This window comes from Pseudoliparis swirei, chromosome 6 (genome assembly GCF_029220125.1).
Source record: "Pseudoliparis swirei isolate HS2019 ecotype Mariana Trench chromosome 6, NWPU_hadal_v1, whole genome shotgun sequence".
In the NCBI taxonomy this organism is placed as follows: Eukaryota; Metazoa; Chordata; class Actinopteri; order Perciformes; family Liparidae; genus Pseudoliparis; species Pseudoliparis swirei.
The window spans coordinates 1238580-1252205 of record NC_079393.1 but is presented as its reverse complement, the minus strand read 5'-3'; the positions used below and the strand labels follow the sequence as shown (position 1 = coordinate 1252205).

The 13626-nt window shown below is 41.8% G+C and overlaps 1 protein-coding gene across 2 annotated transcripts in view; it reads right to left on the bottom strand.

The window, feature by feature from the left end:
• Positions 1-13626, bottom strand: part of cftr (CF transmembrane conductance regulator) — a 40756-nt gene that overhangs the window by 23786 nt on the left and 3344 nt on the right. For both annotated transcript variants that reach the window (XM_056415651.1, XM_056415652.1), the window contains exons 3-11: positions 13040-13151; positions 10524-10739; positions 9904-9993; positions 8490-8653; positions 7806-7931; positions 6864-7110; positions 6686-6778; positions 5969-6127; positions 3155-3346 (exon numbers count right to left, since the gene is read on the bottom strand). In XM_056415651.1, the coding sequence (XP_056271626.1) occupies positions 3155-3346; positions 5969-6127; positions 6686-6778; positions 6864-7110; positions 7806-7931; positions 8490-8653; positions 9904-9993; positions 10524-10739; positions 13040-13151 (1399 nt within the window). The remainder of the gene's footprint in view (positions 1-3154; positions 3347-5968; positions 6128-6685; positions 6779-6863; positions 7111-7805; positions 7932-8489; positions 8654-9903; positions 9994-10523; positions 10740-13039; positions 13152-13626) is intronic.

Genomic DNA, 13626 nt, shown 5'->3' with positions numbered 1-13626 from the left:
CCATAATCAGCAATATTAAAAGAATAAAAGGCTTGCAATATTTCAGTTGATTTGTAATGAATCCAGAATGCATGACATTTTTGTTTTTTAAATTGCATTACAGAAAATAAAGAACTTTATCACAATATTCTAATTTTCTGAGACAGTCCTGTATATATATTTATTTATATATATTTATTTATTTATATAACATGTCTTCTTTAATATAAATATAGATAAATATATATATATGTATGTATGTATTTATTCATTAAGGGTGTCACATTGGTGCCCCCCCCCGATGATGATGGAGTGACGGCACAAGTCTGTCGTGGTAAAAATAAATAAAAAAACTCCTACCTGTTTAACTTCGGGGGGGGGGCAAGTTAACAGCTTGCTTAACAACTCGTAAAGGAAACAAGGCGGCATAGTTACAATATAAATAAAAAGGTGTGTGTGTGTGTGTGTGTGTCACTGGGAACAAAGAGCAGCGAGAGGCTGAAGATGGGTCTTAACAGTGGGGAGACCACCCAGGACCGTCTGTCTGGGGGGGGGGTCTCGTCGTCACTATCGTCTGGAGGCGTTGCCATGGCGACTGTCCTCACGTCCACTCTCTCTATTTTGAGTCGTTTCTCAAAACCTCCTTAAAAAGTGACGACGAGGACAATCCGCACTTTTAAAAAATTGTTTAAAAGTATTCTGGGATTAAAACGAGTCGCAAAAAAAACCCTAAAACATATATGTACAGATATATATCTACAGGACTGTCTCAGAAAATTAGAATATTGTGATGAAGTTCTTTATTTTCTGTAATGCAATTAAAAAAACAAAAATGTCATGCATTCTGGATTCATTACAAATCAACTGAAATATTGCAAGCCTTTTATTCTGATTTATTGCTGATTATGGTTTACAGCTTAAGAAAACTCAAATATCCTATCTCTAAATATTAGAATATCATGAAAAAGTATACTAGTAGGGTATTAAACAAATCACTTGAATTGTCTAATTAACTCGAAACACCTGCAAGGGTTTCCTGAGCCTTGACAAACACTCAGCTGTTATAAATCTTTTTTTTTACTTGGTCTGAGGAAATATTAAAATTTTATGAGATAGGATTTTAGAGTTTTCTTAAGCTGTAAGCCATAATCAGCAATATTAAAAGAATAAAAGGCTTGCAATATTTTAGTTGATTTGTAATGAATCCAGAATGCATGACATTTTTGTTTTTTTAATTGCATTACAGAAAATAAAGAACTTTATCACAATATTCTAATTTTCTGAGACAGTCCTGTATATCTCTGCAAATAAAATTTGACTAATTATTCTCATTATGGCTTTTATAACTTTTATTTCTTTCAGCAATATTTTGTATCAATAATGAAATAAATATATATGTATGTATATATATAAAAATCGTGCTAATTTTTTATTTGGTTTTGCTTTTCAAAATGTTAAAAATACGAGCTACAAAATATAAGAAGACTATATTTGTTTACGTTGAGGCCGTTCTTCGTGACTTCATCTCCATACAGAACGCCGGCGGCGCCTCCAGAACACCAACAGAGGTTGTTTGTTATTATAATTTTTTTTAACAGTTCTTTGAGGCGTCGGCTTCGTTTGCTGTGACAACACGTTGTGTGTGTGTCACCGCCGCCGCCGGGGGCGGGGCTTAAACACAGAGTCACTCTGTGCATTGATTTTAAATGAGACGAATACAGTGAGTTTAATATATCAACATCATTAAAGAACATCTCTGGCTTTAAAAAAACTAACTAAATGTAAAAAATATATCTGAAACTAGGTTTGGATCCAAATCTAACAGTTTGCGTGTCTTTATAAATATAAATAAGTGTAATTATATTTGCAGAATATACAAACAAACTGAATCAAATCCGCCGCCAACTTCTTATTTCTGTGCTTCGGCCCGACGGGTTCCGAAGGCCTCGTCTCTGAGAACCATCGAGCTCATATTCCACCCAGAGCCACGGGAGACCTCCAGAGACACGGCTCTGTCCAAGGGGCGCCCGTCACTCCACGCCGGGGTTATGAAGGAGTGTGTGTGTGTGTGTGTGTGTGTGTGTGTGTGTGTGTGTGTGTGTGTGTGTGTGTGTGTGTGTGTGTGTGTGTGTGTGTGTGTGTGTGTGTGTGTGTGTGTGTGTGTGTGTGTGTGTGTGTGTGTGTGTGTGGGGAAACCTGAACCTTCCTGACGCCTCAGAGGCCACAAACTGAGCGGAGAGCATCAACCCGACAAAAAAGAACAAAAAGACTTGAGAAGATGAATTTACTACGAAAACTGCCATGAAGTTATTATTATTATTTGTATTATTATTATTTGTATTATTATTATTATTATTTGTATTATTACTATTATTTGAATTATTATTATTTGTATTATTTATTATTATTTGAATTATTATTTGTATTATTATTATCAGTATTATTATTATTATTTGTATTATTATTATTTGTATTATTTGTATTATTATTATTTGTATTATTATTTTAATTATTATTATTATTATTATTATTATTATTATTATTATTATTCTCTGTTCATCATGTTTTGGTTTTAGTGGCTGCGTGTTGAGCAACAACACGACGTGTGAAGAGCGTCCGTTTGTCCGCCACGCTCCAACAACTCAACACAGTGTTTATGTTTATGTCCGGGGAGGGGGAGGAGCTACAGACGACCCCTACCGACTACATCGAGTTGATCGACATGTACTGCTGCGCCAGAAGAAGAACAAGAACAAGAAGAAAAAGAAGTAAAGAAGTAGAAGAAGAACAAGAAGAACGAGAAGTAAAGAAGTAGAAGAAGAACAAGAACAAGAAGAACAAGAAGAAAAAGAACAAGAAGAAAAAGAAGTAGAAGAAGAAGAAGTAGAAGTAGAAGAAGTCGAACAAGAACAACAAAAATAACAATAAGAAGAAGAAGATGAAGAAAAAGTAGTTGGAGAAAAAAAAGAAGATGAGGAGGAAGAAGAAGAAGAAGAAGTAGAAGATGAAGAAAAAGTAGTAGAAGAAGAAGTAGAAGAAGAGGAGGAAGAAGAAGTAGAACAACAACAAGAACAATGAGAAGAAGTAGAACAAGAAGTAGAAGAAGAAGTCGAAGAATAAGAAGAAGAACAACAACAACCACAACAACAATAACAACCCCCCCCCCCAGGTGTACCTCCTCCAGCTGGCAGGCCTTGATGACGGAGGTGTAGCGGAACTCGTCGTACGTGAGTCCGAACAGGATGTTGTCGCGGATCGTTCCGGGCATGATCCACGACGTCTGCGGCGAGAAGGAGACGCGCCCGCTGTGCCGGACCGTCCCCTCCGAGGGAACCAGCTCCCCCAGGATCATCATGAGCAGCGAGCTCTGGACCGCGAACAGGAGAACATGATGCAACAGGAGAACATGATGCAACAGGAGAACATGATGCAACAGGAGAACATGATGCAACAAGAGAACATGATGCAACAAGAGAACATGATGCAACAGGAGAACATGATGCAACAGGAGAACATGATGCAACAGGAGAACATGATGCAACAGGAGAACATGATGCAACAGGAGAACATGATGCAACAAGAGAGCATGATGCAACAGGAGAACATGATGCAACAAGAGAACATGATGCAACAGGAGCACATGATGCAACAGGAGAACATGATGCAACAAGAGAACATGATGCAACAGGAGCACATGATGCAACAGGAGAACATGATGCAACAGGAGAACATGATGCAACAGGAGAACATGATGCAACAGGAGCACATGATGCAACAGGAGAACATGATGCAACAAGAGAACATGATGCAACAAGAGAACATGATGCAACAGGAGAACATGATGCAAGAGGAGAACGACCATGATGCAACAGGAGAACATGATGCAACAGGAGAACACCCATGATGCAACAGGAGAACATGATGCAACAGGAGAACATGATGCAACAGGAGAACATGATGCAACAGGAGCACATGATGCAACAGGAGAACATGATGCAACAGGAGAACATGATGCAACAGGAGAACATGATGCAACAAGAGAACATGATGCAACAGGAGAACATGATGCAACAAGAGAACATGATGCAACAGGAGAACATGATGCAAGAGGAGAACATGATGCAACAGGAGAACATGATGCAACAGGAGAACATGATGCAACAAGAGAACATGATGCAAGAGGAGAACATGATGCAACAGGAGAACATGATGCAACAGGAGCACATGATGCAACAGGAGAACATGATGCAACAGGAGCACATGATGCAACAGGAGAACATGATGCAACAAGAGAACATGATGCAACAGGAGAACATGATGCAACAAGAGAACATGATGCAAGAGGAGAACGACCATGATGCAACAGGAGAACATGATGCAACAGGAGAACACCCATGATGCAACAGGAGAACATGATGCAACAAGAGAACATGATGCAACAGGAGAACATGATGCAACAAGAGAACATGATGCAAGAGGAGAACGACCATGATGCAACAGGAGAACATGATGCAACAGGAGAACATGATGCAACAGGAGAACATGATGCAACAGGAGAACGACCATGATGCAACAGGAGAACACCCATGATGCAACAGGAGAACATGATGCAACAGGAGAACGACCATGATGCAACAGGAGAACACCCATGATGCAACAGGAGAACATGATGCAACAGGAGAACGACCATGATGCAACAGGAGAACATGATGCAACAGGAGAACGACCATGATGCAACAGGAGAACATGATGCAACAGGAGAACGACCATGATGCAACAGGAGAACGACCATGATGCAACAGGAGAACACCCATGATGCAACAGGAGAACACCCATGATGCAACAGGAGAACACCATGATGCAACAGGAGAACACCATGATGCAACAGGAGAACACCCATGATGCAACAGGAGAACACCATGATGCAACAGGAGAACACCATGATGCAACAGGAGAACACCCATGATGCAACAGGAGAACACCCATGATGCAACAGGAGAACACCATGATGCAACAGGAGAACACCATGATGCAACAGGAGAACACCATGATGCATCAGGAGAACACCCATGATGCAACAGGAGAACGACCATGATGCAACAGGAGAACGACCATGATGCAACAGGAGAACACCCATGATGCAACAGGAGAACACCCATGATGCAACAGGAGAACGACCATGATGCAACAGGGGAACACCCATGATGCAACAGGAGAACACCCATGATGCAACAGGAGAACACCATGATGCAACAGGAGAATGACCATGATGCAACAGGAGAACACCCATGATGCAACAGGAGAACACCATGATGCAACAGGAGAACGACCATGATGCAACAGGAGAACACCATGATGCAACAGGAGAACGACCATGATGCAACAGGAGAACACCCATGATGCAACAGGAGAACACCATGATGCAACAGGAGAACACCATGATGCAACAGGAGAACACCCATGATGCAACAGGAGAACACCATGATGCAACAGGAGAACACCCATGATGCAACAGGAGAACACCCATGATGCAACAGGAGAACATGATGCAACAGGAGAACACCCATGATGCAACAGGAGAACACCATGATGCAACAGGAGAACACCCATGATGCAACAGGAGAACACCCATGATGCAACAGGAGAACATGATGCAACAGGAGAACACCATGATGCAACAGGAGAACACCATGATGCAACAGGAGAACGACCATGATGCAACAGGAGAACACCCATGATGCAACAGGAGAACACCCATGATGCAACAGGAGAACACCATGATGCAACAGGAGAACACCCATGATGCAACAGGGTTCTGCTCGCGTGTGAAGAGCATCCGTCTGTCCGCCACGCTCCAACAACATGTTCATATCCGGGGAGGGGGAGGAGCTACAGACGACCCCTGTCGACTCCATGGAGATGATCTACATGTACTGCTGCGCCAGAAGAAGAAGAACCGTGATGCATGCTGGGTCTTGTGTTGACCCACCTTCCCCGAGCCGGTGGAGCCGGCCACCGCCAGCATCTCTCCCCTCCCCAGCTGCAGGCTGATGTTCCTCAGCACCGGCGTGACGTAGAGGTTGGTGAAGAAGAGGTCGCCGCCCGCCTTGTTCTCCTGCTTGATCTTCTCGAACAGCTCGCCGATGCCCTGCAGGAGGGGGAGGGGTCAGGAGCCGTCTGGTTGTATAGAAGTCTCTGCTGCATGTGTTACAGCTGCATTCTCTCTCCTGACCACCAGGGGGCGACTCTGAACCTTTGACCCTGAACCTTTGACCCTGAACCTCTGACCCTGAACCTTTGACCCTGAACCTCTGACCCTGAACCTCTGACCCTGAACCTTTGACCCTGAACCTCTGACCCTGAACCTCTGACCCTTTGACCCTGAACCTCTGACCCTGAACCTCTGACCCTTTGACCCTGAACCTCTGACCCTGAACCTCTGACCCTGAACCTCTGACCCTTTGACCCTGAACCTTTGACCCTGAACCTTTGACCCTGAACCTCTGACCCTGAACCTCTGACCCTGAACCTCTGACCCTTTGACCCTGAACCTCTGACCCTGAACCTCTGACCCTGAACCTCTGACCCTTTGACCCTGAACCTTTGACCCTGAACCTTTGACCCTGAACCTCTGACCCTGAACCTCTGACCCTGAACCATTGACCCTGACCCCTGGACCCTGACCCCTCGGTCCCAGCGGACGCACCTCGTCCCAGGAGGCGGAGACGTTGACCAGCTCCAGGTCGGTGGTGGTCAGGTTGTACTCCAGGACTCTGTACTCCTCCTTCATCAAGAACTCCTGGAGGGAACAACAGAACCAACAACAGAACCGTCAGCGTTCCCGAGAGGCGGTCGGCGTGCGTGCCGCCCGGACCTCGACCCACCTCGATCTTCTTGACCAGCGCCAGCGTGTCGTACCACATCTGGATGGAGCCCGGCAGCTGGCGGGTCAGCGTCATGCGCAGCACCATGCAGTAGGAGGCGGTGGTGAAGATGCGGCGCAGGATGATGCCCTTGCTGAGCGCGTGCGGCACGATGGCGGACACGATCACCAAGATGGCGGAGAAGAAGTAGGAGGCGCTGTAGAAGTAACGCAGAGAGCCGATCTTCCTCGTCAGCGTCATCTCGTCCCTGAGGGGAATTATATATATTATAGAAATAATAGAATAATAACATAATATATATAATATAAAAATAATATGTTATATATAATAATATATATAATTTAATATATGTAATATAATATATAATCTAAGATGTATATGATATATTTTATATCACAATATATATTTAAATATTATATATAATATAATAATAATATTATAATTAATAAAATAATATATAATAAATATAATTATATCATATATACAATATAGCATAATATCATATATATAATATAGTATAATTATAATATAATATATACTATATATAACAATATATATATATTTATATAAAATATAATACAATATTTATATTTATTTATTTATAAATAATAAATATAATTAATAATAATATGTATTATTATTAATTATTGAATTATAATTCAATAAAGTTTTATTGACGGGGCGATCGCAGTAACCGTCTAAAAATGCGCCTTTGATTAACGGCGTGTCAGTTTATTAATAATGATGATGATGATAATAATAATAATAATAATGAGCCACCGAGACCTCACCCGATAATAAAAAACTATTATTGCTCCATTATGTTTTAACATCTCTCTCTGAACTTTAGCACCAGGTTCTACTCCAGTCGAAGCTTTATCACTATGATGATTATTATTATTATTATTATGAATAAGCACTGGCCCAGGGTGATGGACTCACTGCCTGATGTTCTTGATGATGGACTCCATCACGTCCTCCCAGCCGTACGCCTTCACCGAGTGGATGTTCTCCATGATCTCCGAGGTGAGCGCCAGACGGCGGCTGATCATCTCTCCTCGCACCGCGCTGGAGACGGGAACCGGTTAGCTAAACAGTTTACATTTTCAAAGAATAATGTGATAAAATGATTTGTAGGATTTTTTTTTCAGGATTTTTTTTCTAAATGCAATTTTTTTTTAAATGATTTCTTTTAAAATGCTATTTCAAAATTTTTTGCAAATTATATATTTTTGGAAAATTATATTTTTTGAAAAATTATATATTTTTGAAAAGTTATATTTTTTTGAAAAATTATATTTTGTGAAAAATTATATTTTTGGAAAAATTATATGTTTGGAAAAATTATATTTTTTAAACCGTGTTTCCTTGAAGTTCCTGAACACTCACATATTTATTATGGTCTTTATTCCTATTTTATGCAAGTATAAGTTTCTTCTTCTTCTTCTCGAGCATTTATTTATTGACGAGCGACTCGAGACGTCGAAGCATTTTCAAAGATTGTTTTGATATTTTTCAAAAAATGGTATTTTCAAAACTGTTTCAGTGAAGTTCCTGAACACTCCCATGTGTGTGTGTGTGTGTGTGTGTGCGTGTGTGCGTGTGCGTGCGTGTGTGTGTGTGTACCGGTGAGGGCCCATCTTCTGCGACAGCCAGGCCTGGATGATGCCGAGCAGCATGAGGGAGGCCAGGGCGCAGAAGCCGTTGACCTCGATCAGCTCCCAGATCAGACCCACGCACAGGATGCACTGCAGGGGGGTGATCCAGATGAAGTGGGCCAGACCCAGACTCTGTGGAGGGAACCCCAACATGTAAAACCGTGAGCACGGAGGAGGAGGAGGAGGAGGAGGAGGAGGAGGAGGAGGAGGAGGAGGACGTCTAACTTCTCAGATTCCAGCTTCTTAAACGTGAATCTCTTTGAGTTAGGAACAAAACAAGTGGACATTTGGTGTACTGCAACAAACACACTCATGCACGCGCACACACACACACACACACACACAGAGCATCGGCCAAGTCACATCCAAGCCAAGGTGATAATTGTCTCAAAGCAGGTAGCAGAATGTTTCCAAATTCAACGCCTCAGTGAGACCCGAGGTAAGACGGAGGTCAGCACACACATACAGACACATACAGACACACACACACAAACACACACAGATCCAGAGTACTTTGCTTAAATGTAAAATCCTCATTGTGTGTTTGTTTGCAAACACGTGTGTGTGTCTGTGTGTGTGTGTGTGTGTGTTGTTACAGGCCTATTGTCTCTCTGATTGGCCGACGGCCGGCAGCACAGAGCTCTGTGAGGGTGTGAAGCCTCAATCTTCTTCTTTCAGCGACGTGCGAGTGGAAAACTCCGGTCGAGTTTCTTTCTATTTTTGGGGTATTTGGAGCTTCCAGATCTCACAATCCTCCACGAGCGATTAAAGGTTTATGAAATAAAAAGAGATAAAATGAGGCAAAAACTGTAAAGACTCACCATTGAGAACGAATTGTGTGAATAACCAAAACAACCAGATCTCAGCTTAAAATTGTGATATTAAGAACATTTAGAAAAATTAAATAACTTTTTTCTACGTTTCAATTTCATGTTTTTAAATTATTTCTAAAAATAATTAATTAAAAACATCTGGGAAGCCATTAATGATTTTTGCCCAAAAGTCACGGAAGAAACATTTTTTTTAGTGAAGTTGTAAATTGTTTTCAATTTGTGAAGCGCATGGAGCCAACATTTTATTTCAAATAAATTTGGATTTCGGATGATTTACAACTGTTATAACTTTGTAATAGTATTATAGATTGTGTTCTAACTGTTCTAACTATTTAATAGTGTTATAACTGTGTTAAAGGTATGTAATAGTGTTATAACTGTTATAACTATTTAATATTGTGTTACAACTGTGTTATGACTGTGTTATATATTGTGTTATAACTGTGTTATAGTGTTATAACTGTGTTATAGATGCCGTATCTCGTACTATTCACTGTTATTATTGTTATTGTTGTGATGATTATATGTAAAGCTGCTCCAGTCTTTCACCTCATCCAGCTTGTTGAGATGCGCCGACATCAAACTGACCAGCTGACCGGTGCTGATCTTATCCAGGACTCGGCTGGACAGCTTCAGGGTCTGTGAGGAGGCCCAAAGGTCAAAGGTCAGATGAAGAGATGTTGTACTTTACTCTCTCATTACACTGCAAATTAAACATTTATGAGATTATCATTGAATCAATCAAGTTGATAAAAGAAATATAAGAACAAAAGAATAAAGGACTGAATACAAGTATTAAAGGAAGTTATATTATTATATATAGTTATTCTTGTGTTTACGTATATTTAATAAAAAAGTAATGTTTGCATTTTGCCGTAGTGACTGTCACAAATATTATTATACATTCATATATTTACATTCCTATGGATTCTATCTTTTGAGATGCTTTTGAAAAACAGGACGTCTTTTGTCTTTCTACTTTTGAGTAAATGTTTTTGCGGCTGAAATCAAAATAGTTTTCCAGGATATTCAAGCTTCATCTCTTCAGAGAGCTTTGAATCCTGGACCAGCTCCTCGTATAAAGGCAATAAACATCTGAGGTACGAGTTTACAGACCATCTCCAGTCTCATTTGATTCCTGTCGTATGACACGCCCTCAACGCCCTCACCTTCTTGTATATGAGGCTGAACAGGGCGATGCGGATCTGCATGCCCAGGTGGTGCAGGCCGAAGATGGCGGGCTGCAGCAGCAGGAAGCGGGCGGTGAAGAGGAGGCAGAGGCCCAGGGCCAGGAAGTAGCCCTGGCTGCGCTCCGGGGCGTGGAACGGGTCGAAGGAGGCGATGATGCGGCCGAGGAGCTGAGGCTGCACCGCCTTGGACACCTCCTGAGGAGAGAGACGCTCATCAGACGTTAGAACTCGTTAATGGGGGAGGAGCTTGTCTGGTGTCAGGTTACCGGTGAGGATGCGTGATCTAGAATCCTGTTGCAGTAGAATTCTTTTTTTTTAAACAGGAAATAAATCATAATTTCTTTTATACATTTAATTATATTTTTTTTTAAAGAAAAACATATCTATAAATAAAAATCCTTGCCAGAGTGCATTTCAAAAAACATTTTTAATTATCATCATTATCCATTTAATTGAATTAATAAAACAAATATATATATATATATATTAATAAAAACCCTTACCTTACTTTTTTTCTTATCATCATGAAACTCTTATAAATTTAATAAAATTAATAAAAAAATATATATACACTACCGTTCAAAAGTTTGGGGTCACTTAGAAATGTCTTTATTTTTCAAAGAAAAGCACTGTTTTTTCAATAAAGATAACATTAATCATAAATACCCTCTCTACATTGTTAATGTGGTAAATGACTCTTCTAGGTGAAACGTCTGGTTTCTAATGAAATATCTCCAGAGGTGTATAGAGGCCCATTTCCATCAACTATCACTCCAGTGTTCTAATGGTACATTGTGTTTGCTAATCGCCTTAGAAGACTAATATCTGATTAGAAAACCCTTGTGCAATTATGTTAGCACAGCTGAAAACAGTTATGCTGGTGATATAAGCTACAACTGGCCTTCCTTTGAGCTTGAAGTTTGATGAACAAAATTAATACTTCAAATATTAATCATTATTTCTAACCTTGTCAATGTCTTGACTATATTTTCTATTCAATTTTCAATTCATTTGATAAATAAAAGTGAGTTTTCATGGAAGACACAAAATTGTCTGTATGACCCCAAACTTTTGAACGATAGTGTAAATAAAAAATATATATAAATAAAAATCTTTGCCAGAGTGCATTTTTTTGTATTATCATCATAAAACTCTTATACATTTAATTAAGTTAAAACATATATATAAATAAAAACCCTTGCTAGAGTAATTTCTATTTATTTAATTTGTTTATTATTATCATGAAACATATACATTTAATTAAATTAATAATAATAATAAAAATATATATATGTATATAAATAAATAAACCCCTTTGACCATAGTGCATTTTTATTTTAGATTTCTTTCATTCGAAAACTCTTCTGCATTTAAATATACATTATGACAAATAATCTTCTACTGAGAATAACATCCCAGAATCCCTTTCTGTTAACCCCCCCCCCCCCCCCCCCAGCCTCTTTAACACCCAATGGGCATTCTTGTCGCCATGACAACCAGCAAACCAGCGGCCCCGAGTCCGGGACGGCGAGGCGGTTCGCGGCACTGCGGTGAGACATGCTTGTGATCTGTGTTTGTGTGTGTGTGTGTGTGTGGCACAGCACCGTGACTTCAATAGGCCCTCCCCCCTTCAACACACACACACAGACACACAGACACACACCTGTAAGGTGATGTACCCGTGTCCCGGTACTCAATGACTGCATTGTGTGTGTCGTGACGCGTCGTGTCTATGTACAGACACAGACTCAATGGAATAGCCCATGATGGCAGCGATGGTAGAGCCCAGGGGTGCTCACACTTTTTCAGCATGCGAGCTACTTATTATGTGACCAAGTCAAGGCGATCGACCGACGGGGGGGGGGGGGTGCTAGTGCTAGTGAGTGTGCTCACCTGCCGCGCGCGAGCCGAGAAGAGTTGTTGACGGGGGGGGGGTGCTAGTGACTTTTTCTTTGCTCCGTCCCGATGCGCGCAAACCGGTGTCGGGAGCTCCGCGGCGCACGAGACGGCGGGCAGAGGACTGTCAACGCGACACGAAGAGACAGAAATGACGTGCTGCTGCTGTAATGTGGCGCTATAGAGAAAGTGACAGGGGGGCGGGCCAAATTTTTTTTATGTCATGCGATCTACCAATACTACGCCGCGATCGACTGGCAGGTCGCCGCGATCGACGTATTGAGCACCCCTGATATAGTCCATGATGGCAGCGATGGTATAGCCCGTGATGGCAGCGATGGTATAGCCCGTGATGGCAGCGATGGTATAGCCCGTGATGGCAGCGATGGTATAGCCCGTGATGGCAGCGATGGTATAGCCCATGATGGCAGCGATGGTATAGCCCGTGATGGCAGCGATGGTATAGCCCGTGATGGCAGCGATGGTATAGCCAGTGATGGCAGCGATGGTATAGCCCGTGATGGCAGCGATGGTATAGCCCGTGATGGCAGCGATGGTATAGCCCGTGATGGCAGCCTACCTCCTCGGACGGTACTCACCCCGAGGTAGAGGAGGAAACCGAAGAAGGCGAAGGGGCCGAAGAAGCACCGAGCCAGCGCCCTCATCAGCCGGGGCTTGTTCTTGGCCGACACCACCTCTCTGTCCCATTCTCTGGGGGGGAGGGGGGGAGGAGACAGAGTTACAACACAGTTAAACAGGGGGGGGGGGGGGGGGGACTTGTTGTTGTTATTTTTCTTCTTGTTCTTCTTCTTAATATTTTCTTCTTGTTCTCCTTTTTCTTGTTCTTCTAGTTCTTCTTCTTGTTATTCTTCTTCATCTTGTTGTTGTTCTTCTTGTCTTTTTTCTTCTTCTCCTTCTTCTTCTTCTTGTTCTCCTTTTCTCGTTCTTCTCCTTCTCCTTCTTGTTCTTGTTCTTCTCCTTCTTCTCCTTGTTCTTCTCCTTCTTCTCCTTCTTCTTCTCAAACAGCAAAGTAACGGTTTGGCCGACCGGGCTCAACGGGGAGTGATGGGAGAAGAAGTGTTGAAGGGAAAGGATGGATGGAGAAGGAGGAGGAGGAGGAGGAGAAGAAGGAGGAGGAGGAGGAGCAGGAGGAGGAGGAGCAGGAGCAGGAGAGTGTTCTCCAATC